Here is a 27323-nt window from a genome sequence, read left to right as displayed (position 1 = left end):
ATATTTTGCCTTACAGCTACCTAAAAATTGCCAAAAGACAAAACAAAATGTTTACATGGTTCGGTACTCCATAGTTCATAAAGATCTAACATTTAGTTTGTTGTTGATATTAGCAAAAGGAATATATCATCTTCAGCACACCTCCTCAATATCGACATAGCAACCAAAGTGATGAGTTAGTGATTCTAAATCTACCAGACAACCATTTGATATGGGATTTGAAACTTTTAAGAGGTGCAGGCCCCTTGTCATCTCCAATTGTTCAAACACCACTAATTTCAATTATGAAAGCTGTTGCAACATTACCAACTGAATCTAAGCATACTTTTGTAATCAGTTCAAGCCTAACTGAAGCTTCGTCTCATTTGCCTCTGTTAAGGACCTTTCAGCTCCAATCATTTGGTCCAGTAACACAAGTGCATATGTAGTATAGACTACATTAGATTGTTTAAGAGTATCGTTAACACTTTCATTTATCATTTGACTAGGAGTTGGTGGTTGAGGGTTCTCCTTTACTTCCGTGGCACAGTAAGTATCACACCCTCAGTAGCCTCAGTTCCCAAACAGTGTAGGAGAAGATTTTTATGTGTATATGAGAGATCCAAAAAAGGCCCATATGCATTTAAAGTATTATGACGATCCTCAATTAGCATGAACATGACTGCACGATACCACTTGGTAATTCTGTATGTTAATCATTCATCACACAGATAAGAACCTCTTAGACAACATACCATTTGTTTACAGACATTTCACACTATTAATGATAAGCACAACAACAATTTTAACTCATATAATACTAGTAGGAATGTAATCTCTCTTCATGTTTTCACATATAAGTACATATGTATGCCCCATTGCGTTAATTAAGCTGAAGCTAATTTCAACAGTGTCAAGTTAATAATTGCTTACAGACAATGAGAGCAGAACCAGAATAACATCATGAAATGAGTCACACAGGCATTATTCTAGATGAGTTAGCAGTGAATGCAAAAAAATTTAGCCACAAGAAAAATACACCCAAACTAAATTAACATTGAGAGGTAGTTCTCCTCATGAGATATTATCAATCATGACTACAAAGATTGAATTTTAAGGCAAAAATCATATAGTTATAGGCCACCATTAAAACTGCACCTGTTTATTGAATCTAAGGTCGTTGCCAATTGGTCACGAAGATGGCGAAAACAATGAAGACCAGCAAGCTCATCAGTTTCCTATTTATCAAGAATGGAAAGCATGAGTCATAGAGGATCAAATTTCACAAAATTCAAAACAGAATGAGAACTGTGGAAGGAAAGGCTCATTATCAACCACAAACTTACTGTTGATCAGAAAATTTAAAGAAAAAAGTACCAGAACTCAACAGTTCAATATAACAAGCATTACTCCAAACCACTAGAGCCATTTGCAATTTCCTTTGGAGTAAACTCATGATTAAATGGTCTGTTCCATTGAATGAACCAGCCCCTACCATAAGCATTTTATTTGACTCTAGATTTTCATCAAGTTAATATCAAACTCAGAATCACACATCATGGGCCAAGTGCTGTGAATGGAAGTGGGTATTTCCATATGATATAACCTAACCAACATAAGACGAAGATATTCTTGAGCAATAACGAAACATATCTAATTACATAGAAAATTACCAGCAAATGATGCAAGTCATCTGTGATATCTAGAGCACCAGCACAATCCGCTGCAGCAACAAGCTGCATGAGGTCAAGTGCATTAATACATATCATCATACTTACAAAGGATTAATACAAAAGATAGTAAGCATAAATTAACCAAAAAGAAATGGGGCCCAAATTACCAAGCAATAATTATAATAATTAAACTTACAATATCAGTTATTAGAATTGGCAAAGGTTACAACAAATATCAAATCTTAACAAGCACCTGATTTTAACCAATATTAAGAGCAAAAGATGCGATGCTGATGGGTCATGCTCAAGCTTGAAGTGCACCATTTTTTTGGAAAGGATTATTATCTTCAATAATCAAGTGCCATGGTTCAAATGAAGAGACATACAAACAATCACAAGATGAAGTATGCTTTGACAAAGTACCAGAGTAAGGATGTCTCTGATAGTAACAATACAGTGATATGTCTAAATATAACCTCTGATAACTCATTTATCTGTTATATCAGTTCCCTTCTGCTAGTGAAGTTAAAACTTTATGAAGCTTTATATTTTACAAATAAGCTCCTGCTGGACCTGCTCGCCCCCTCAATTGCAAGGAAGCAGCTCATATCCTTGGTGTAATTTTCAAATAATCAAATGGCAACCGTGTTAAACTTCCTACCAATAGAATGTTCTCATACATGCAATAATTGGATCTCCTTTGACATTACTGTTTTCTACTATAACACCCCTAAGTCCCTGCTATTCATTCTCAAGATCAAAATCATTCCAAGATATATCCCCTATCATCTTGGAGTGCATAAAATCACCTTTTCCTAGCATAATTACAATTATAATAAGCTTCTAAGACATACAAACCACATTTTCCACCTCTTTTATCTATACTAATAATATAAAAATTTATTACAATCTGACATTGCAACCAAAGTTCACTGTATGTACTGTTCCATACTGGAAGCAGCATACCGTGCCAGTACCAAACCGAGACTCGGCACAAGGGGCTTAACTAGTCTCAGTATTCTGAACTGACTCACAAAGTATACCAACACTTTATCAGCATGAAACCGGTACGGGGTATGGTACCAAAATTGTGAACCTTAATTGCAACACTAGGACCTTCATCTCATCGACCAAATATAGTTATCTGATGACAGCAACTTCTACAAGTAATAAAAATAAGTTTCCCCAAAAATTCCGTCCTAGCCACCTCTTCGCACACTCACATCCATTCATTACATGAGATCTCCACCCTCTCAGCACCTCTACCTCTATGCCTTCACATTTAGGCCCATCAAAGTCATCCTCAATGTAATTTCACTCTCACACCTCCAAAACAACTCTCCTTGACCCCCCATAAATTTCAAGTGATGCCTACAATAGGATAAATGACTTACTACCATCCCAACAAGTAAAAACATTACATCAGTCACTAACATTCCTCATGGAAACCAAATGAATTGCATACAACTTATCCCCTTTCCAAAATAACAAAACTAGTAAACAAATAGTTACAAAAAAGAATTCAACGTTTAAAAAAAGAATGTTTTATTATTGAATAACAACATTGTTGTAAACTTGTAATTGTTTCTCTCAAGGATCGCCGACTCAGAACCGGACCCCGTGCCAGCTGACAGATGGTACAAGTCGGCATGCCTCCGTACCGGACCGTATCAGGCCCGAACCGACACAGAAACAAGGGATGAACCAAGGAGGAAAAGAGAGAAACAAAGAGAGGAGAGGGAGTGAAAGGGAGGCTAGTGGAGACATTGGTGGTGGCCACCGAAGTGCCGCAAAAGCCACCGGAGGGCCACGAAAGCCACCTGAGCTCCGCACTCTATGAGAGAAAATGAGAGCAGAAAGAGATAGAAAGCAGGAAAAGAAGAGAAAAGGAGTAAGGGGAAGACGGCAGAGAGGCTATCAAAGGGCTGCTGAGGGGCCTCTGTGGCTGCTGCACGGCCCAAAACCATCCCGTAGCCATCACAAGTTCGAAACAGGGGCTTCACCCCTGTTTAGGCATGTTTTTTTAAAAACACGATACACCGTGAAGCCGACAATGGCTTGCTGGCTTCACTTCACCCCTATTTCAATCCCACAATGGCCATGGGGTAGTTTTGGGCCATCCGATGGCCATGGCGGCCACCCAACAGCCTCCCTGCCACCTTTCCCTCCCTCTGCTTTTCTACCTTCTCACTCTCTATCTCTCTATTCTCACATCTTACGGAGCCCTGGAAGCCTCGATGGCCTCAACAAACCATTGCCGGCCTTTCTCTCTTCTTCCCTCCTCTCTCTCTTCCTCTCTTTGCTTCTCTTTCACTCCGTTTTTACTGGCGTTCCAAATCGAATGCTTGAACCGCACCAATTAGCCACTGGTAGGGTTTGACATGCCTCGAACCGCCTGGTTTAGGACAATTCGGCAAGCCATAGTTTGTATGCTTTACTATATCAAATTCAATAAAAGCTTTAAATATCAATTTCATTGCTTCCTACCAAAGAATTAAGACCATGTTTGGTGTTGCTTTGGGAGGGCCAAAAACTCTTTTGGGTAATTTTGAGGTATTTAGTAAAAATTTTGAAATAACTTTCTACGTCCTCCAAAAGCTTAAAAGAAAAAAACTACTTGAAAGAAGCTCCAATTTGGAGCATTTGAACAAAACTCTACCTAAGACATGTTGGAAAACTATCTTCATTTTAATGAGAATTCTGCAAAGAAAAGAATACCCATTATAACATAATATAATATAACATGATATAATACTATTATTATATTATATAATAATAACTTATTACAATGTATTATATTATTACATTCTAATATCATAATATTATATTAATGATATAATAACATTATAAAAATAATATTATATTTCATATTATATATAATGTAAATTAAAATATCAGAATAAATAATTTATAAAATATAAAATACTATATAATAATAGATTTGATAATACAAATAATTAGATAATAGAAAGCACAATGCAACATCCTTTATTGTCATTTCTTGATACTAAAAATGCTTTCTAAAATGTTTATAAGACGAATGTTGAATTTTCCTATCAATTTAAAAATGTAGATGCCAAACAACAAACAGCTTTCTATTAGAAGCTTTACTAGTGAAAGCTCTATAGACAATGTCAAACAAAGCTTAAGCACCCTTCCTTACATACAGATTCTGCAATATGCATTGTCTTAATAGGTTATTGGCATGGCATACAGTGCACACCCCTATTTCATGTGTATCAGCCCACATCAATGCTTGTAAACTCACGTCAATGTGCATCATTACAATACACTAACATGGATCAAACATGTGGTAGAAGCTTTTACTCTACTTATTCAATTAAATCAATTTGCAACCATCCTAAACAATTATCCAGTAAGTTGTCTAGAACTTGTAAGTGATATTGAACTCTTCACCGTTGGTTTTTCTCTCTCTTTCTGTCTTTTAAGAATTTGAAAGCTAGATCTACAGATTTGACAATTGTAACAGCAAAATATCATCACTTCACACCAAAACAAAGTTTATAAATCACAGTAATCAGTAGTGTACAAGCTTTAGATTAATCATGATAATGATAAAACATCATCACTTTACATCAAAACAAAGGTCGGGAGCAGTGTTCACCGTACCACCCCCAACCGCCTGGTTCGGGGCATCCCGAACCATAGCGAAGGTGAACCAATATGGTTCCACCCCTCAGTTCAAAAAATCAGGCAAGGGAGGGGGAGGAGGAGAAAGAGACACAAACACACACACAGAGGGAGGGAGGGAGCGCGGGAAAGACTCTCCCGCCATTCGAAAAAAGCAAGATAGAGGATTGTGATTTTATTTTGTCATTTTTGAACTGAAGTCGGCAAATGGTTTGCCACCTTGCTATAGTGGAGTCAGCAAATATTGTCAACTTGCTACAATGAAGTCAGCAAATGGTTTGCTGACTTCAATTTAAAAATGGGAAAAAGATTATGTTCGTCCAAGAACGGCATGGAATGATCCTTTACCATGCCATTCTAATTGTTGACTGGTACAGATCCCAGTACCAATTTGGCAAATCTTGATCAAAACTTTGTGTATTCTATTGTATATAAGCTTCCATGTTACCACCATTATATGAATTTCCCATTGTACTGACACTAAACATTCGTTGACGTATAAACTAAACAAGCATCCATATGTACCTTTTTATTATGAATTGTAAATATATTCATGTTATTATGTGAATAATACTAATCAATGCCAATTTCTATGATGAAATACCACAAGTTCGCAAATCAAGACAAATATCCACGAACCCGGACTTCTATAACATAGTTAATGGACCTTTTTTCTGTTTATAGCATGTCAATAGTCGACATTGGTGCAATAAAATAAGAATTAATCCATGTAAAATACACAGAATATCTTTGCATATCAATTGAAATCTTCCTATGAAATTGTGCTTCAATTCCAATGCCAACCAAGTGTTAGCATTATAAGCATGTTATGCCACCCCTTAGACAGCGTAAGTGTGACCACCTAGTCATTGAGGGTGATTCTACTACTACCATCAAGTGGATCCAGGACCGGATGGGGACATCTACAACTCACCCACTTCTGCATGACATCTGGCAGGCCTCGAAGGAGTGTCTCCTTGGGTACTAGACACATATCAGAAGGTGAATAGGGCTGCGAACTGGGTCACCTCCTATGTAGCAGAGCATTCGGGTGGAGTTTTGTAGATTGATCTATTATCTGTTCCAGCTATTTTGCATGATACTTTATTTTTTGACTTTATTGGATGTATTCATACCAAACAAGTATGATCTCTCCGCCTTATTAAAGAAAAAGAAAATGACTACACAAGTATGATACACAACACTTCACTCCTTGCTTTTGAAACCAGTAATGAATCCTTGAATCCTTTGAATATGCCAATGATTAATTGGAAAATTTATGGAAGCTAAGAGACATAACAAACAAAGCATAGCAGCCAATATGGATGCATCCTGTAATTATATGTTTAGATTTCCTTAATTATATTTTCGCTTTCCATTCCAGCAAGATCAACCTAAGGACACTGGATTGTTTAATATTAAGGCCCTATTTGGATAATTCTATAGGATTGGACTAAAAAACCTTCAGGATTAGTGGGTTGATCCATCTATTTAAGCATGGCTCTATCAACCAAACACCTCCCAACCCAAATCCTATGGGAAGAAGAAAAAACCCCTCTGGATCCTTTTTTCTTCATGCATCCTAGAGATTGAGATTTGGGCAGGCCCTTAAAAGATGCAAGTTAGATGGACCAACAGACCTGATTCCTGCAAGATTTCAGCTCAATCCTATAGAAATATCCAAACAGACCCTAAGTAGGATTAATCTGCAGTCTAAATTTGTATACTAACTAAATAAATGCAATCTTGATAGTCTTCTAATTATGGCTGAAGGACTCTGATTATCTTGCTACATGAAGTCTTGGATTATATTTAATTAGGAAAGGCTTGAAGCTATGCCATGTGTGTAAAACAAGTCCCCAATGTGAATGTACTATATTTTTCTCTCATCTTATATTTTCTTTTAAAGCCCAAAATTTGTCCCTCTTTTTGGATACAATCATCTCTAGATTGTAGCCCCTTAGATGACTACTACCCACAAGACAACTATTAGATACATAAAACTCTAAGAGACATTGCTTGTAAACTCTATATAACATTATTAATGAACATTCTACTTATTTCTAGCTCTACTTACAAACTGATGTTATAAATGCTCAAAGAAAATACTTTAATAATTTTGGTTTAATATCCAATGATTTAACCACCTCCAATCATCATCTAAACACTATTTCCAATGATCCTTTAGCAAAAAGGACTAAAGTTAAATATTTTATTAGTTTGATGTGGCCTACAACTTGCCAGTTGAAGCTGCCTCTTGCCACTACTTCAAAGAACTAGAGAAAATTTTCCTAAATGAGCATCAGTTTCATCATCCCCATGTTTAAAGCTTTGCAATTCTCAAGTATTCCATATGTTTCAGTGCTTCCACTTCTAGGGCTTATAAGCTAGCCAAGTGCACTCACCACTTAATCTTTCTACCGCTTATCATCTTATATATGTATTGAATAATCTCTCACTTCTTTTATATAGTAAACAGTAAGTACTGAAGCCAATCAGCTTGTGGTATCTCTTATCCATCAACCTTGACTAAAAACTCTCTTCACTTGTCGCATTAAGGACCATTTTTTAAATATGATAATCCAAACATGTTCCGTAATCACATTTTTGATATGTATACATGCCCCATTGGCCACCCAACATATGGGCCACACAGCACTAATATACATCTGTCCAAGCAACCTGCATATACATGACAAGCTAATCTACTAGAAAAGATAAATTAGGCATTATGTCACATCACGCCTACTCTAATCTGTGGAGATATTTACTACTGTTATATATAATTTGAAAAGCACTCAGGACATCACAAAGAACCCACAGATTTAACTTCTCAAAGATCATCATTTCTGCAATTCAGTCTCCCAACAACAACACGCATTCTACAAGTTGAATAGGTGGCATAATGGTTAACAAAAGCAGCAGCAGCAGCACTCATTTCAATTACTTGCAGCGTTTGTGTTGATTCCTAAAATCTCAAAAATTTTATATATACAGTTTAAGCACTTTATAATGATAATCTCTATCTTGTTTGACAACATATTGCAAATCTGATCCAAAAACAAAATTTAAAGAAAAATCACGCACCAGTTTCAATGCTGAGAGCGCCTGGCTGACATATAATATTACGGTGAGCTTCTGGTGCAACGCGACAAGGTTCCCCCGCGTGGCATTCAGCTCCTGCACCTGCCTCGCAGTTCCCACAAGATCACCAGTCAAGATCCTGATCGTCTCCTTCAGCTCCCGAATTCTCATACACGCCTCCACAATCTCCCCGTTCAAGCTCTGCAGCTGCCCCTGAGCCTCGAAGAACGAGTTTGACCGCAGTGAGATCTCCCTCACCAGGTGCATCTCCACCACATCCAGGTATTGCGTCAGTCTCTCCTGGAGCGCAGTATTCTCCTGGGCCGACGGCGAGAAGGGGCAGGCGGCACGGAACGTCGTGCCCTCCTCCAACGCAAAATCCTCCTTGAAGAAGAGGGACGGCACCTCCCGGAGGCACGCGACCAATGCCTCCCCCAGGCCGCGGACCTCGCCGTCGACGGCTGCGGCGGCGGTCTCCTTGGAACTGTGATTGCGGACATCCTCGAAGCGAGAGTAGGGCTCAAAGATCGCGGAGAGATAGGGCTGGAAGTCGGCGCGGGAGACGTCAGGGAGGGAGATGGAGGGAGCGAGCGGAGGGGGAGGGTCGGGAACGGTGGCGGAGGCGGAGGGCCACCAGAGGGTCCAGGAGGCGTCGGAGCGGCCGGCGTGGGGGTTGTTGAGGATGGAGGAGAGGCTCTGGCTGACGGCGGCGGTGGAGGCGGAGGAGAAAGAGGGGGATTCGAAGTCGGATCGGCTGGAGGCGGAGCTGGAGCGGCCGAGGGCGATCGGGTCGCGGGGGCGGGGGACGCCGTCGGTGGCGGTGCGGAGTGGGGGCCTTCCCGGCTGGGAAGGCGGCGCTTCCATCACGGCGAAGGCTCAGAGGGGGAGAGGCATCAGAGGAACCCTAATTCCAGGGTCGTAGAGCCAAGATTTGGGAACTGGGGGAGAGAGGGGTCGCGGATCCGATCGCGATCTGGTTTGATATACAAGAACTGGAATGCGATGGAGGGAGTTCAGATCTAGAGAGTGAGGGAGGAGGGGGTAGGAGAAGAGTTTATTTCTCTCTGACGAGGAGAGAAGGGATGTGGGGATCCGCGGGGTTTTTTTTTGACGATTTTAGTATGGGAGGGAGCTCGCGTTTATTTGCTGGACTCCAGTGGGGAGCGATTTTGGCATTTGACGGTGCGTTGGCACGTGCAGTGCACGTGTTTATTCGGTTGCCTTTGCCTGTCCTCTCAAGCAAGGTCGCGCGTCGTAACGGCTATCCTTCCCGGCCCAGGATTCCAGGTGGCCCACCGCTGACTCTTTTGGGCTACACTTACAGGTCGCTTGGGTCAGCCCTGCTTATGATGTCAGGGTTAAATTTTGATAAATTTATAGTTGGATGATAATTGTATAAACTCCTTTGCTCACAAAAGGAGATAGTATTTTGTCTTTTTAATGGATGCATTTTTTATCATTTTTAAAGTGAGATATAATATATAGAGTGAAGCCAAATGGATGCCTTTGAAAGATTGCTGGATACATGATCTCAATTTTACATTTTGGGAGTTACATAATACAACGGCAAAAGGATAGTGATGGAGTGTAATCATTTAAGAATTATTATACTCTGAATAAAAACATACAGTAAGAAGAATAACTATTATTCATCATGCACATGTAATAAATAGTAATGAGAACCAGAAATATTATTTGTATAGATCATAATTTTTTATTTTATGTATGATGATTTGAACAAATAACAATATTAATGTTTATATTATTATTCAACACTTGTTGTTATATCTTTCTATTATTTATCCTGGCAAAACTTAATGTATGACTAGCATATATATTTGTGATTATCCTATGATGATAAATACAAATGGCATCTATGAATTGAAGATATAAATGTATGGCCAAAATATTTCTCATTTTTTTACCAGCATCATTTTATCTTCCAAAGTGTTTTTTGCCCTCTATAAAGCACTTTCTAGCCCTGCAATATCATTCCCAAATAAGTTCTTGATCTTCAAAGTCCTTGATCGAATAGAGGATGTTATCAGAGAAACCTCTTAGCTATCTCTTGAAAGATAAGAATGATAAATTTAGTTTGAGTTAATAATCTCAACAATTCAAATAGATGAATGAACAAATAAAAAGATATGCATCAGTACACATCACGTCCTACAGCATTATGCTATTTTTCACTCCATAATACTCGGTCTCATGATCCGTAAAACCAAAGAGAATACATCATAGCAGTAGTGGAATTTAAGATGGAAACGGATACTCTGGATGAAGACATAACTGTGTACAATTAACTGATAAGTCCCATCTTAATTGCTCAACCATACCTTTAGTGTGATAACAAATAAAAATTGTAGCACATTAGATCTTCAAACAAGAGTATGTAGAATGTCATGTTGACAGGTCGATACATAACCACAACCATCAAGCCTTAATTCAATTATTTCGGCTAGCTTCAAGAATTCTCTTCACCAAGCATTCCTATTTATATTAGATTAGCCAGAGTATATGAAGCTTCACTGTTGCCCGTGAATCGGTTGAGTTTGAGAACTAGGATTTTTTGGATTTCCAACAAGTCAAGATTGAAGTTGAAACATGTAACAACTTTTAAGCATCTGAAGACAATAGACATAACACATTTAACTTCATCTGTGATAAATATGCATCACAAATAAAAATGCTAGTGGTGGAAAGATAGACCACATGTAATCTATGCATATACTCAAAATCATATTAGTAACATTCTAGAAGAAATTTCTGGTTCAAATAGAGAAATAAACGAACATAATGAAGCGTCCATGGCAAAATAGATTCCTATCAGGCAGCAAGAAAGAAAAAGCTTATGTGCATATTATTCAATACACCTTAGTTAGGCATAATTTGAAGTGCACACTTAAGGTCTCGAGAATTGAAAGATTGTTAAGCTCTAATTGGCAACGTATTGAAAAGATCTTGACGGAGCAATCATCTATTTGATCAAATAATGTGTGATCCACTGACATCCATCATATACACGGACCGTTTCTTAGAGAGTATGGTTATAGCAGGATTCACTTGTTATATGACATATCCCGTTAGATCTCAGTCTATTATCATGTTTCATCCATCTCAGTTAATGCTAAGTATACAATTATAAATCAACATTAAGAGCTTATGCTAGAGTTAATGCAGCTGCCATACATGGCGGTGCAACACGCTAATCACAGACCCCCTTCCTGTGGAGTAAATTTTTAGTGCAACGGTGATACCATGTCATCATTGTAACCAACCAATAAGCAGTCGGAAATGGATGAAATACAAGGGGCAGTGTGGGGTATTATTCACAAGAATTAATGAAGTACACAGCAATCGATAAAATATGAAGGTTGTCATTAGTTTGTTATAGGTTTGACGTGGTATCATCATTGCAACGAATATTTTTTCCTTCCTGTGGACAAAATACTGAGATGAGCACTTGATGAACCAGGCCTAAAAGAATGAGAGCCTGTAATTGATGTGGTGCACCACCACGTGGTCCATATGGTATAGAATATAATTCTCATGCTAGATCACTTGCCAAATAAATGTATTCATATTTCTTTACCATCATGCCCATGTCAAGCAATACATGGGAATAGCAATCCAGAAGCACTTTGGATTCGGGAAAAAGCCATGCATAAGTTCTAGTACATTATATAACATATCAAGATGATTCCTTGTTGCCTCGCCACTGTCTCACATTAGAAACGGATTTTCTAGGCAACTATCATTTCCTAATCAGTTTGCTGAACTGAAATTACGAAAAGTTAACAGTAATGAGCTGCACTGCTATGCCAATTCATGGTTTGCAATGATTTTAATATGCGTGCTTCAGCATCGTCTTAGTCCTGGATACGTTTTCTAATTGCTCGTTTGGTCCGGCACGCATCTTAGCATTTGGTAGGCTCTCACAGATAAAAATTTTAAAATAAATACCTTGATTTAGATACGCAAGGGTGTGGACCTCTTACATGCCTATGCTGATTTCGCATGATCTTCCATTTCTTTTATATTTTTTATCATTATATCAGGATCTAAGAAATAATCCTTTTTTATCTCTCCAGTCACTCCCGTCACCTATCTCAATTCCCAACTGATGTTCCCCTGCCCAACACATATACCATAAAATTACTTTTAGCAGTTTAGAAGTCGTGACGTACAAATTTATCACAATATTTGCATGCTTAGGAATTTGTTCAACCTTAGAGTGCAAATAGGAACAATCAAGAGTTCTAGTCAACGAAAATTAGGTCCTATTTCGGTATTGCTATTGTTTTCTGTTGTTGTTTTCAAAAACCCAAGAGCAAAAGTTAACGGGACAATAACATGCCAGATGAAAAGATATAGTTTTTCAGAATCACATTTAAAATCTTTGGAGCTTCCAGTACCAAGAGCGAGAAATAAAAGCAAGGAAGCACGGAAGCTTTGTGCAAATGCTGTATTCAACACCCACATCCTCTTGGTATTTTGCTTGTTCATAGGGAAACAAAAGTATAAAAACAACAGAAAAATACCAAAGTGGCTCTAAAACTGTATCCGTACATCTTGGGAACAACTTTTTTAGGTACAACATCTTATGAACAACTTTACTGCAGTGTATTTAAAGCTATACACCATGTTCTCTAGCTAGACCCATTTAGCTTTATTTATAGTTTCCAAAGGTTTTTCAAATATAGATAGTGTCGCATTTTTTTACCTTTAGTTTTATATAGTTCATACTAGTGCTGCCCATTCAACAAAATCGACAATGTTTATACCAAGTCTTTCTACATCATCAGGAAATCAACTATGAATATATATTCTGCACTCTCGAGGTTTGTCTTTGGGATTCCTAAGATCGCAAACTCTGTTTTGCGGAACCTATATAATTATGAAATACCTGGAGCACAAAATACATGGATCCATCACAAGCTATAAAAATTTAAGGACTCAACTGAAATAAAAAAGTAACAAAAAAATCTGCCTGCCTATTTACAACACAAGGATAAAATACATGAACGGCTAGAAATGCTGAGCTACATATATTAGCTCACTCTACAATAGCACTTACAGATGACCAAATATAAATTGGTTGTTCTTGTGGTCATCGAACTTTTCTAAGCATAATTCTATACATGGGAGCACCTCGATCTATGACATGCTGTTCCCAATCTGATCGAATACCAAAGGGATTTTCCTCTCGCCATCCCATGTTCTTATCCCCATCCACCACAAGTCTACCCTTCCCGTACATGATGAATTGTTCTTTCATTCTTCTGGCGACAGCCTCAATGTCAGACTGTAAGAAGACCTGCAACGTCAGCCTCCATATAAGTGACATTTAATCAGGAATTGAAGTGCTTCACTTTGCTTGAAAATGAAAGCCAAAATGCATCTAACTAGAGTACAAATGTATCAAACCCAGAAAATATGGTAAAGAAACTATAGACTAGAGCACTGACTTAGCACATACTTTGTAGACCACCAAAAAATAAGCAAGACTGATTGTCCAAACAAAATTTTCTAACCAGACAAATTTACCAACCATAGGACAGTGCATATGTAACTTACTAATTGGTGGATAGGGATCTTTGCTGTGTGGACACACTTACTTGAAGAGGCAGAGTTGATTGTCAGAAAAAAGGGGAGATTTGTAGAAGTGCAATGCTATTGGGGAGCAATTAATTAGAGAATCATTTGGCTTAAAGTTGAAGGGACAAAACTATCATCTAGCCAAGCAAATAGAATTTTCTACAGGGGCATTGACATTGTTATCGACCTTCTAAAGCCACTCAGGATACTCATATATGGCATCACAGCCAACGAAGGGTGTCACTTAGGCATGACACCATGCATTTGTCGATTGAATGCTTTCGGTGTAAATACTGGACAGCAGATCTGCCAACCAGAGTTTATCATACGCAAGTCCAAAATATGGACTTCTCCAAGTAAATAAAATACGGGAGAAAAGATGTTTTTTTAGTAAAAGAAAGCATGAAAATCCTGTACAAAGATAGATACCTTTCCATTCGTTATGAGCAGATCAACGATTGCTTCGATAAGCATTCTTTGCACCATCCGCCATCTATGTTCTTCTCTGTTGAAATCAGGATTGGGGCACTAAATGGAGAGAATTAGCTTGGTAAGATGACCTTTTGTCATCAAATTTTAAAGATTTTAACATCAAACAACAAATTTGAGATTTCAGCATACTTCTATGCAAGACAAAAGCACAATTCACCATATGTGAGCACATGAACAATTTCATGAAGATTATGTTGCAGAATAATGTCACATATACATCGAGTACACATTGAATTCGGAGAGTTTGTAGTGCTAATAGGACCTTGCAGAAGGTAAAGAGGTTCTTTCATTGTCATCTAAAGGTAAGGAAGCAAAACTAGAGGAAATATGAATTCTGAACAGGAAGAAACAAGGTTCTGAAGAAATTTGAAAATTACTTGAAACTTTACTAGAAAAAAGTAAGAGAAAATAAATTTAACCAAACCTAGTATTTGATATGCGCAAGACTTGAACAATTAGGATCGACAAATGTTGATCACCTATTTAAGTGTCATCTGATCATTGAAATTCCACTGAATAAAAAAATAATAAAATGCATGAAAACAAGTTGGTGATATAATGTTAGGATGCAAGAGGGTACGATGCAACATAAGCAAAAGATTTAGAACACCAAATTGTCTTACTGTGGAATGGTGCCTAGTCTGTAAGGTCCATTTCCCTATATCCAGCACAAACAATGGTCCATGCAGCTTTGCACAAATGATGATCTCTGGATCAAGGCAAAAACAGGTATGCACCCTTTGTTAGATGCAGGACTGCATGACGATACCATGCTTGCAGTCAAGGATGAATAAGGGAACAAATTTAAGGAGTCCATGTGGAACAAGAGCTGAATTCAGCATGGAAGATTGTCTGACTCTAGGCACACAGAACAGAGTGATTGAATCTATGTGGAGGCCAACCTGAAGGTCTACATGAGCGAATTTCCCTTCCTCATCTTCCTTTCCTGGTAGGCCTGTATCAATATGATTTAAGTAGCCATTTTATAGACCTATCAGCTATCAAACTATAACTAGATGTTAAATCCACAATCCTCACCAATCCTGTTGCGCTTGAGACGAGCATCACATGGTGGTTGGTAATATTTCTTTACTTTTTGTATTCCATATTAACATGAAATACGGAAATATAACTATCACTTGGTTTAGAGAAATTGATACTCTGGAAGTCATTCACTTTCCATAATATCTGACTGCTGGCATTCTCACCAAAGTAGTAACAAAGTTCACCCACCAGTGAGCACTGCCATGCTTTTATTTCTGCTGACGCTGAGCAAGGGAGCATGAAAATGTAATATTGCTTCAGCGTATATTCATAAATTCTGTATAACACAGAAGATGGCGAGAAACTTTTATGATACAAAATATAACTTATGTGCTGCGCACCCTAAGAAAGAACCGGAGCTACATCCATTTCTTCAGTTTCTATTTTAATTCTAAGGTTAGTTGATTTCTGATTATTTTGATTATGAATTCCGCTAAGATTTAAAAATCAATGGATTGAAATGGAGAATGATAGATATTCACCATCATAATCAATTAATTCTCTATAACTGTATGGGAATAAAGATCCATAACTAACCATCAAATTATATAAAAAGTGACCATCTGTTGTAATAAAAAATATATAAGATTGCCGTACCTAATGTTTGTTTAAGTAAAACTACTCTCTAAATTCCTTTTTTCTTTAAGATGAATCTTCTCATTAAAGTGATTGATCCTTTTTTGTTTTCTTTTCCGGATTTGTGGTAATTCCATTGGCGTAAAAATTCTGTACCAGGAATCTTTAAATTAGTAAGTTGGAGCACATTATGGATTTGCTAGACTATGGAATTAACATATAAAACAAACAACAAGGTGTAATACTGGAGGATAACATGTAAGATATACAAAAGAATAACCATAGAGAATAACCAAGCCAAGATTTTAAATCCTATGGGACGAAGGTGTCCCAGTTTCTCCATGGGACACCCCGTTGTGCCATCTCATCCCAACAACAGTCCTGGTCATACATCCAGGTAGATATCCTCCATCTTTCTCTCCTTCTCCTTTCCTTTCTTTATTTCTTTATTTTCTTCTTTTGATTTTCTTTCTTCTTTCCTTTCTTTTCCTCTACCTTCCTTTATTTCCTTTCCTTTTTCTTTCCTTTTCTTCTCCCTTCCTTTCCCTTTTTCATTTTTCTTCTTCTTTCTTTCATTTTTTTCCTTTTCTTTAGCTTTACTTCCTTTCCTTCTTCCTCTTTCTTCTTCTCTCCCTATATGGATACTTTTCAGTCCCAAAACCATTCCAGTCCTCATCGAGATCTTTTTTTGTGTTCCACTCCTATCTAAAATCATCCGATCAGACTTTCGTTGGAAAAACATCTCGTAATGTATTTCACCTCCATTTTCTCACAGGAACGGGACAACGGCTGGGATACCCTCTGACCTAGTAGGATATAAAACCTTGAACCAAGCAATAAGAAAGCCAGAAGAAAAATGACAGCAAGTGAAACCTTATACCTGTATTGTAACAAGTATCAGATATCCAGGATAGCTTGAAACTATAGACCGAAATGTAGAAGTTGCATTTGTTGATATAAAATATCTAACAAAAAAGGTAAAAAAAAGAAATCGATTAGAAATAAGTGTTCCTGCAGATGTTGAAGCATAATAGGGAAATAGTTGGCATAATGGCAAAATAAACTTGGCAAAATAAACTCAAACACATTATTTCTTAAGTATAGGCTATAGCACTTGCAACCTTCAGGAGTACAAGACTGATGAAGAAAGATGCAAATTATTGACTTGGCATCTATATTCTTTCTCTAGGCCTAAATTGATGCACAAAATATATACATTACAAAATTCTTTCTGGAGGAAGAGAGAGCAAGAAACACTCTCCAAGTTTAACCAATAACCCTTCAAAAAGTTAAGATAGATAGCATTATAGCAATTCATGAGAAATTAACAACATATAAACTATGGTATAGAATAATGATTGAAATCTAGTTTAGTTATAGTGACTAAGATGGGTAATTCTAACTAAACTAGCTATTTTTTTCAGGCAAGGCACTTACCCATTCTTTATGTTAGACTGAAGCACATTATTTAGACAACGCCTAACAAGCTGCACAAAATGGGAAAAATTTAAATTTTAGACATCCTTCTGCAACAAATGTAATAATGATGAAAAGATGAATTTACCTTTTTGTTAATCTCAAGCCCAAGAAAATTATAATTTTGCCATCTTCTAGCCATCTTTAAAAGAAATAAACCATTTCCTACATTATTAAACAAGCAAATTTATTTATAAGGATCATAATAAAGAAATAATAAAGTAAAACAAGCCAAAGAGCATTAGGTACTAGCATAATAACAATTTCACAGAAAAAAAGCATCAATCTAGTTAATGCATATGTATTGTACTTTTTCTTTAAACATAGAAGTTAGAACAGTAGTAAGTTAAAGGACTTACAAAAAATGGACTAGAAAAATTATTATTTTGAAAAGCTTAAAATCTATTCCAATCAACTTAAGATAAATGTTTATCATGACATGGACTTTAGGATTTCAGTTTTTGCTCCAATATGACTAAGACTCAACTTTAATCCTTGCAACATTTTCTTGGCAAGGTTTAAAGCTTCCATCTGTATTGATCCATCTTGGCCATCTCGAATTATATCAGTGAGATTCTAAGTCCTAGGATAGGTCTAGAACCTCAGTGCACCAAAGATTGGGTTAACTTGGTACTAGCAGGGATGAACAAGGATGGTGACCACGTAGGCTGATAATAGTTGTTTTGATCCTTCGGATGAATTGGCATTTTGATAATTCAACAAGATGCCTTTTTTTTATTTTTTTATATTTATTATGTTCATTGTTTTTTGAGTTGTATAGAGACAATTGAGGATTCATTTATTTCATAATTTAGAAGTAGAGGATGTTTTTGAGGATTTAGGGTTTGGAGTCTGGCCTTAGCGGCTAAAGGCGCAAGGAGAGGCATTGGGCTAGCACGTCCTCAAAATACAAGATAGAACATAAGAAGAGAAAGAGAGAAAGGAGAGAGAGCTTAGTCATGGGGCACCTTTATCAGATTGATGCCAATACTAATATAGCACCGTAAACCCAATTCTGAGCTCAAAAGTCTTCTCTAATCCTAAATTATCAAAAACCAGCCCTAAAACCCTTTCATCAATCATTTAAAACAACAAAAAGCATAAGCAACAAAACAAAAAAAAGGGCCTCCGACTGAATCTCTAACCCATCTTAAGTGTCACGATAGTGCTGTAATAGTACCATCCCGACCAACTTATTGACCTATACTGGGTCCGATTTAAGACCATATTTTTGGCATTACAAAAGATGACCCATAATCAAAATAAATCAGATAAGCTTTCTATTTAACAATAAATATTGATATGGTTTATTGGAAATTTAAAGAAAAACACCACTCTATTTTGATATATGGCAAAAGGCCATATTTAGTAAAGTTTGCATGCTCAGGACTTTACTAGAACATTATGCCCCTATCCCTTAAATCAATGAAAGTTTACCTTAATCGATGCACAAATATTGGTGATGGATGAAATCATGAAAGCATATTAGAAGTGGATGAACACATTTTACAGGTCAGTGCACAGTAAAAATGTTCTTACAACTAGTTAGGCGGGCAGGGCTATAATGGTCCAGTAAAATTTTGAAACGAACTAATGCTTGAAAAGTGGTTTTTTTTTTTGCAAATTTCACAATTGAGTTATTTTGGAAAATCCCCATGACTAATACTCCAAAGACAATATCACTTGGTTGATCCTATTCTAATATTAATGACAAGCATTCTTATGTATTAATTTCCAACAGTCTAAATAATAATAGATAATGATCATCTTTAGATGGTATTAAAAGCTGCAAGGTGGTAAAATTTGCCTTTGGATGAGAAGTAAATAAAAGAGAAATGTACCACTTCCAATATCAACTATCAAAGGTTTAGATGGATCTGGAAAAGCAATATTCCAATCAAGGTCATGGGGATAAGCCTGCAAGAAGAAAGCACAAAGTATGAAGGAATGTGATGCTTTCTTAAAAAAATATTGCGCAGTTCACTTTCTATCTATGCCATATGTTGAATTATTTCAGTGGAAGGTTTAGTGAGAACATCACTATGAACATAAAGTCTTAGCTTAATTCCTAGAAAAACTTACACAACTAGTAGTGGCTATAACTAATACAAAAAATATATGGAATATATACACATAGAACAAGACAACAAGGATCAAGTGCTTAAAATTTCGTTAAATGTTAAAAATAATGCCATATTTCAGATATGTGAACAGGGTGTTTAAGTTGCTTGTGGATTACATCCAACAACAGGACAATCGATTGTCAAATTTGTAAGTTCTTTGTTTAAGACAGGAATTGAAGACTGACATTTTAAGTCTGACCAGAGAGAGTCATCAATCATGAGTTGGTGAAGCAACTTAGGTTAAGTAAAACAAAGGGATGATGATCCTTAACAAAAGAAAAAATATGAATTACCTGGCTGTCTTAATACAGGAATCTTGATGCATTACGGAAAATCAATCCAATGAGTATTTGCCATGAAGTGGCACAATGTTAAGAAGTATAATCTAGAAAAAATCCAAGACTTTACCTCGATATCTTGACTGCAAATAAGGACTTTTAAAGAAAAGTTCTGCACATCAATGTACTTTAATATGTCACAGAAAGCATGTTATGCACTTCAAAAACAACACTACCCGTCTTGGTGACTAAAAGAAACCTGATGAAGCCACTACTAGTTAAAAAAAGGTTAAGCAGTTCTTTGAGTTCCTCAGTGTCCAATACAAGAAGAGTTAGAATTCATGGCCATCAACCATAAGCACTAGACTTTATTATTTGGAAAACCATCAACCATATCATAGCCACAACTACAACTATAACCATAACCATCAACACTAGCTTCAGCTTTTTGAGGTTGGCCTTTTATGTTGAAAATGTACTCTAAATATAAAGTCAAAAAACAAGAAGCAGATGAATGAGAAATTCTTGGATAACCAAAAAGACATTCTTGTGCATGGTCTCTTCTAATTAGAAACTTAAGGGTAGCAGAAGAGATATATTAATGTCAGTTATTAATCATAACAATTATCTCCGTTTGACTCCATTTGAACTAAAAAATAGAACTTAGGTATTGATTACAAACAAAATGATGGATGTTCCAGTGACTTTACATCATGCATCAGTGCACTTGTAGGATACATGATGAAGGCAGGGCTTCTAATAGTTCCTTCAAGTCTTCAACAAATTAACACAAATCAAGTAGTCTAGTAGATAATGACATAGGAAGCCTAAAATTTTTGTTCCATGCTGATTAAAAATTCCATAAGTCAACCATCAATCAACAAAGGTAACTTTGGTCAAGTAATGTAAATGAATACCACTCACCATATGAATATAGAATTGAGATACATCATTATATGAACTATAGGAAATACAATAACGGATCATATATATAAATACGTGTTTGCTGTCCAGCCTTACTAGAAGCTACCTTGAATTAGATGGAGATAGTAACAGAACAGGAACCACTCGAGCAAATCTGAATCAGCATGCACTCACTATAAATGCATGCAATAGATAAATGTGTGCAAGGAATGTGAACCAATCTTTTGCCATTAGTTCATACATATAATTAACAATGGGAGTGTGCCTGCTCAAAAGAAACAGAGTGTTAAGAAAGGCACGCTTTACAATTCTAACTTGGAGTCGATTTGATCTAGCCTTGTTCAGTTTTAATGGCTATATGATGCAGATCTACAGCAACTTTTGGCTCAGTTCTGATATATGAATCACTGGACACATTTGATCAATGTAATAGCAATCACCTAAAAACTGATCAGTGATCTGCTGTTTAAAGAATGACAAGAGTAGAAACTGATTCAGAATTAAATTTGGATCCAAAAACAGCAGCTGATCTGCTGGATGTTAATATATCAGGAGAGTTATTTGCTCAGCAGTAGAAGAAACTAGGAGAAAGGGAAAAAAAATTAGAAGAGAGAAGAATAAATAAAAAAAGAGGAGGAAAACGAAGGCTCATGGTCAAAAATATATTCAAATTACATCATGTAAAATCCAGAAAAAATTACCACAAATAGTCGGCAGAATCTCCTTATATTAAACTAAACCAGCTGCTAATCCTCCTATAATTAAGTCTCAGATTCAGAAATAGACCAAAATTAAACAGCTAATTAAAATTTTTCTTAATGGAGTTGCTGGCTCACTATTAGATTCACAATAGGACTCCCTAATTTAGGCATAAACTGAAACAGAACACCTATTGCCCCAGTTAGGGTCGGCTACTGTTCACGGTCCTGCATAATGAATATGCTACGGTATATTAATCCACCCTCTCCTTATAATCCAAAAATAATGACTAAGAAAAAACACCAAAAACAATTCCTATTGCATCAAATCATTAATATATCATACCATTTAATTTACCCGCATGATATATTTTCAAATCTTCTCATTTTTTTGATCTAGTTTATGCATATATGGTTTCTTATTGTAGGAAAACAGACCAGTATGCAGCGACATCTGTTTTATATTTTTTAAGCATAAAAGCACATGCATCTTTAGAATCTTTCTTTTCTAAAATTTATATTCCTTGATGATAGTTTTGATATGTTGGTTTGTAGTTTTAAGTAGTATATTTATGCAAATATGCGTTTATATTGATGTTTCCAGAAACTATTAGCAAAGTTGCAGTTCAAGTGTTTAAAAATGTGAAATATACTTAAATTGTTCATTCTCATTCTCATTTGCTCTGTTTTACACCAATGGTGAGCATTACAAAAATACAACCTGCTAGGAACTGGCCAACAAGAAAAAATATTTAACTATGTGAAAATTGGTGTCACGCCCCCGACCCGAGATTGTGAATCGAGGGTCGCGGCAACCGCCGCATACTCATGAAGAACTCTCTCCATAAGCATGCAAGGCATCTCATCACGATATCAATGCATCGCAGCGGAATAAATTTAAATAATTATTATTCAACTTTAATTCAAGTAATTAAATCAAATGTCTTACATCCAATAAAATTTTTACTAAAACAATAAAGACAATAGATCTAAGTTCAATGAAGTTAACAATGCTAAATCTCGCCTCTAAAAGCTCTGTCCCAATATTTCTTCCCACGCTCGAAATTAATTATCTGAATCTGAAAAATAGAAAGAAAGGTAATGAGCTAGACAGCTCAGTAAGTAACAAGTATCTCTACCAGATATTCAGATATTATTTAATTTTCAAGAACAATGCTGCAAATAACATAAAAATATATTTCATGCTGATTTAATGCAAATCCAATATTTTTAAAAATTCACATATAATATAATCATAAATCCGATTCGATTCAAAACACTCGTAACTCAACAGCCTCGACTATGACCAACGTTTAACCCCCATTGGCGGGGTCCACAGAATCCAGCGCACAACCCCCACTGGCAGGGTCCAGAAATACCAGCGCACAACCCCCACTGGCAGGGTCCACAAATACCAGCGCACAACCCCCACTGGCAGGGTCCACAAAGTACCAACGTATAATCCCCATTGGCGGGGCCCACTGAAACATAGTTAGGCTGAGAGCATAAATCCGATCTATATCAAAACACTTAGTACCACAATATATATCATAATCTTTCACTAAACATGTGCATAAATCGATATATCATAACATTTCAAAAGCACTTTTCTTTCAAAACATAATTTCATAAATCATGCATAATTTCAGAGAATAATTATTTATTTTCAGAATAAATATGGAATATCTCGAGGAGATGATTCATTACTTACCTTTCACGGAGCACTGAATGAACGGATCGACTAACTTCTAGGAGATTCTTCCGTACCTATTATCCAAAATTATATTTTTACATTAATTTTAATTCAAAATTAAATCTAACAAATCCCAAAATCAAAATCTCGCTTAAAGTCAGACTCGTCTCTAAACTCGATCAGAATCATCAGATGAAGCCTTCCCCTACGCTAATCTTAGAAGGGTAACTTTAGAGAGAGAGAAATCCATCCAGAGAGAGAAACAAGCTAGAGAGAGAAAATTCTAGAGAGAGAAAGTAGAGAGAAAAAGTCCAATTCCAGAGAGAGAAAGTCAGGATTCAATCTGAAAGAAGAGAGAGAAACTCTCTCTCTCATCAATTTTATTTTTATTTATTTATTTATTTATTTATTTATTTACTTACTTATATATATATATAAATATATATATATATATATTTATTATTATTATTATTATTTTCTTTTCTTTTCTTTTCTTTTCTTTTTTTTTTCGTTTTGGTCTTGGGTCTAGGTTTTGGGCTATCACATTCTTCACCCCTAAAAAGAAATTTCGTCCTCAAAATTTTTCATACCTGTCACCATTGTATTGGAAGCCTGTGGATTCTATTGAGTAAGCGCATAAACTCTTCCCTGGATTGTAGAAATCTGTCCGCCACCCTTATGTTGTCCTTCATGAGTTCTTTTGCCAGCTTGATTTTCAGTATTTAGCGGGCAGCTAGCAATTTTATGATCCTTCTGACCACATTTGAAACAAGCACCGGTATTCCAATAGCAATCCTTGTCTGCATGATTTTTGCCACATCTGGAGCACGGCTCACCATCAATCTGTTGAGTCTTATTGTCTACTGCTCCCTTAGCTGATCTTTTGATGTTTTTATTATTCTGCCCTTGGGTATCATTTGATTGTGTTCTCTTTCTTTGCCTTCTTTCCTTTTCCATGCGTTCTTCATTGACTTTCCTTTCAATTATCAGTGCTTTGTTTACCACATCTGCATAAGTTGTCAATTCATATGGAACCACTTGTTTTCGAATCTCAGTTCTCAGTCCCATCTCAAACTTGTGAACACGTTCTTGCTCACCATCCACTAATCTCGGAGCAAATTTTGCTAACTCTGTAAATTTTGCTTCATATTCAGTCACACTCATACCCTTTTGCTTCAAATAAATAAACTCTTGCTCTTTCTGGATCCTTATACTCCGAGGAAAATACTGATCATAGAATGCAATCCGAAATCTTTCCCAGGTAAGTATTTCGCCGTCTTGTTCATGCTTGCGCTGTAGTCGCTGACACCAGTTGTATGCTTCTCCTTGTAGTAAATAAGTCGCATATCGAATCTTTTCTTCATCAAGACACTCTTGGACAGCGAAAGCCTTCTCCATCTCCATTATCCAGTTATCAGCCTCCAAAGGTTCAGTAGTCCCCTTGAAAGCTGGAGGAGCAAGCTTTTTAAATTCTGAAATATTATTCCATTGTACTGGTTGCTCTTCATGTTGTGGTGGTGGATGCTGATGTTGTTGTGTATCTCGTTGTATCTGTTGTTGTTCAAACATTTGCTGCTGCATTTGTTGTTGCGCTTGTACCATCCTGATTAGGGTCTGCATTAACTGAGCCATATCTGGTTCTTGACGTGCTCTCGAAGTACTCCCATTAGGATCTACAACTCCCTCCTCCTGAGGGGTGCCACTGGTCAGATGGGGAGTGCCACCATCCCGTGGTTGTGATGTCTCTCTTGCAATTCCTTGAGTAGTTCTTGTCATTCTACGGGGAGGCATGATAACCTTGTAGTAGTAAAACCTTATTAGATTCATTTATCTATTTGTTAGGATGGGTTTATTATGGTGTTCATACTCTAACGTCCCAATATTCCTAATGTTTACCCACCTACACTCATACTATGTAAAATTCTGTGTCACAATTTATCCACTTATGCTCTGATACCATATTAATTGTCACGCCCCCGATCCGAGATTGTGAATCGAGGGTCGCGGCAACCGCCGCATACTCATGAAGAACTCTCTCCATAAGCATGCAAAGCATCTCATCACGATATCAATGCATCGCAGCGGAATAAATTTAAATAATTATTATTCAACTTTAATTCAAGTAATTAAATCAAATGTCTTACATCCAATAAAATTTTTACTAAAACAATAAAGACAATAGATCTAAGTTCAATGAAGTTAACAATACTAAATCTCGCCTCTAAAAGCTCTGTCCCAATATTTCTTCCCACGCTCGAAATTAATTATCTGAATCTGAAAAATAGAAAGAAAGGTAATGAGCTAGACAGCTCAGTAAGTAACAAGTATCTCTACCAGATATTCAGATATTATTTAATTTTCAAGAACAATGCTGCAAATAACATAAAAATATATTTCATGCTGATTTAATGCAAATCCAATATTTTCAAAAATTCACACATAATATAATCATAAATCCGATTCGATTCAAAACACTCGTAACTCAACAGCCTCGACTATGACCAACGTTTAACCCCCATTGACGGGGTCCACAGAATACCAGCGCACAACCCCCACTGGCAGGGTCCAGAAATACCAGCGCACAACCCCCACGGCAGAGTCCACAAATGCCAGCGCACAACCCCCACTGGCAGGGTCCACAAAGTACCAACGTATAATCTCCATTGGCGGGGCCCACTGAAACATAGTTAGGCTGAGAGCATAAATCCGATCTATATCAAAACACTTAGTACCACAATATATATCATAATCTTTCACTAAACATGTGCATAAATCGATATACCATAACATTTCAAAAGCACTTTTCTTTCAAAACATAATTTCATAAATCATGCATAATTTCAGAGAATAATTATTTATTTTCAGAATAAATATAGAATATCTCGAGGAGATGATTCATTACTTACCTTTCACGGAGCACTGAATGAACGGATCGACTAACTTCTAGGAGATTCTTCCGTGCCTATTATCCAAAATTATATTTTTACATTAATTTTAATTCAAAATTAAATCTAACAAATCCCAAAATCAAAATCTCGCTTAAAGTCAGACTCGTCTCTAAACCCGATCAGAATCATCAGATGAAGCATTCCCCTACGCTAATCTTAGAAGGGTAACTTTAGAGAGAGAGAAATCCATCCAGAGAGAGAAACAAGCTAGAGAGAGAAAATTCTAGAGAGAGAAAGTAGAGAGAGAAAGTTCAATTCCAGAGAGAGAAAGTCAGGGTTCAGTCTGAAAGAAGAGAGAGAAACTCTCTCTCTCATCAATTTCATTTTTTATTTATTTATTTATTTATTTATTTACTTACTTATATATATATATATTTATTATTATTATTATTATTATTTTATTTTCTTTTCTTTTCTTTTTTTTTCTTCTTTTTCTTTCCTTTTCTTTTCTTTTTCTTCTTCTTTTTCTTCTTTTCTTCTTTTTTTTTTCTTGGTTCTTCCCACGCCGGAACAGGGGACCGGCGTTCCCTCTTTTGCCGGGCCGTTCAGGCCACGGCCGCCGCGGCGGAGGCCGGCGGCCGACGGGGGCCACTCCCCCGATCACGGAGGAGCGGGGCTGGCGATCAATTCCGATCGCCGGCGCCGGAAATTTCAAGAAAAATAGATCAAAAACAGAGTCTTTTTCCCCGACCAGAAATCGGCGATACTCGTCGCCGGCAGCCGTGCACAGGAGCATGGGAGGAAGGAGAAGAAGGAGGGAAAGAAGAAGGAGACTCACCTCAGCCTCCGGAGACCTCGCCGGCGAGCAATTTCGGCGAGAAATCGGACGGTGTCCGCGGCTCTAATTCGAGGAAATCAGAGAGAAGGAGAGAGGAAGGAGGTCGATGTTGGGTCTCAAGAGGGAGGGGGTCTTCTTATAGGAAATCCTAGGACTCCTAGGGGTCTTAGGAGTCCTAATTTGCCCGGGACTTGCCGGAGAAGAAGACTCCTACCGGGAGTCTTCTTCCCGGTTTTTGATCCCCTGTTTTTTTTTTTTTTTTTTTTCGTTTTGGTCTTGGGTCTAGGTTTTGGGCTATCACAATT

At 36.9% G+C, this 27323-nt stretch overlaps 2 protein-coding genes across 3 annotated transcripts in view; both read right to left on the bottom strand.

Annotated features, from left to right (window-relative positions):
• LOC105033812 (vacuolar protein sorting-associated protein 54, chloroplastic) overlaps positions 1-9525 on the bottom strand; it is a 43391-nt gene extending 33866 nt beyond the window's left edge. For both annotated transcript variants that reach the window (XM_073256320.1, XM_073256321.1), the window contains exons 1-3: positions 8391-9525; positions 1653-1715; positions 1138-1217 (exon numbers count right to left, since the gene is read on the bottom strand). In XM_073256320.1, coding sequence (XP_073112421.1) covers positions 1138-1217; positions 1653-1715; positions 8391-9251 — 1004 coding nt within the window. In that variant the 5' untranslated portion in view covers positions 9252-9525. The remainder of the gene's footprint in view (positions 1-1137; positions 1218-1652; positions 1716-8390) is intronic.
• Positions 9526-13266: 3741 nt separating this feature from the next.
• LOC140850861 (uncharacterized) overlaps positions 13267-27323 on the bottom strand; it is a 31452-nt gene continuing 17395 nt past the window's right edge. The window contains exons 5-10 of the mRNA XM_073256319.1: positions 19418-19493; positions 17665-17741; positions 17538-17587; positions 16981-17065; positions 14418-14516; positions 13267-13707 (exon numbers count right to left, since the gene is read on the bottom strand). Coding sequence (XP_073112420.1) covers positions 13501-13707; positions 14418-14516; positions 16981-17065; positions 17538-17587; positions 17665-17741; positions 19418-19493 — 594 coding nt within the window. The 3' untranslated portion in view covers positions 13267-13500. The remainder of the gene's footprint in view (positions 13708-14417; positions 14517-16980; positions 17066-17537; positions 17588-17664; positions 17742-19417; positions 19494-27323) is intronic.

Source organism: Elaeis guineensis, chromosome 4 (genome assembly GCF_000442705.2).
Source record: "Elaeis guineensis isolate ETL-2024a chromosome 4, EG11, whole genome shotgun sequence".
In the NCBI taxonomy this organism is placed as follows: Eukaryota; Viridiplantae; Streptophyta; class Magnoliopsida; order Arecales; family Arecaceae; genus Elaeis; species Elaeis guineensis.
Note: the sequence above shows the minus strand (reverse complement) of the source record. Positions and strands in the feature narration are given on the sequence as shown.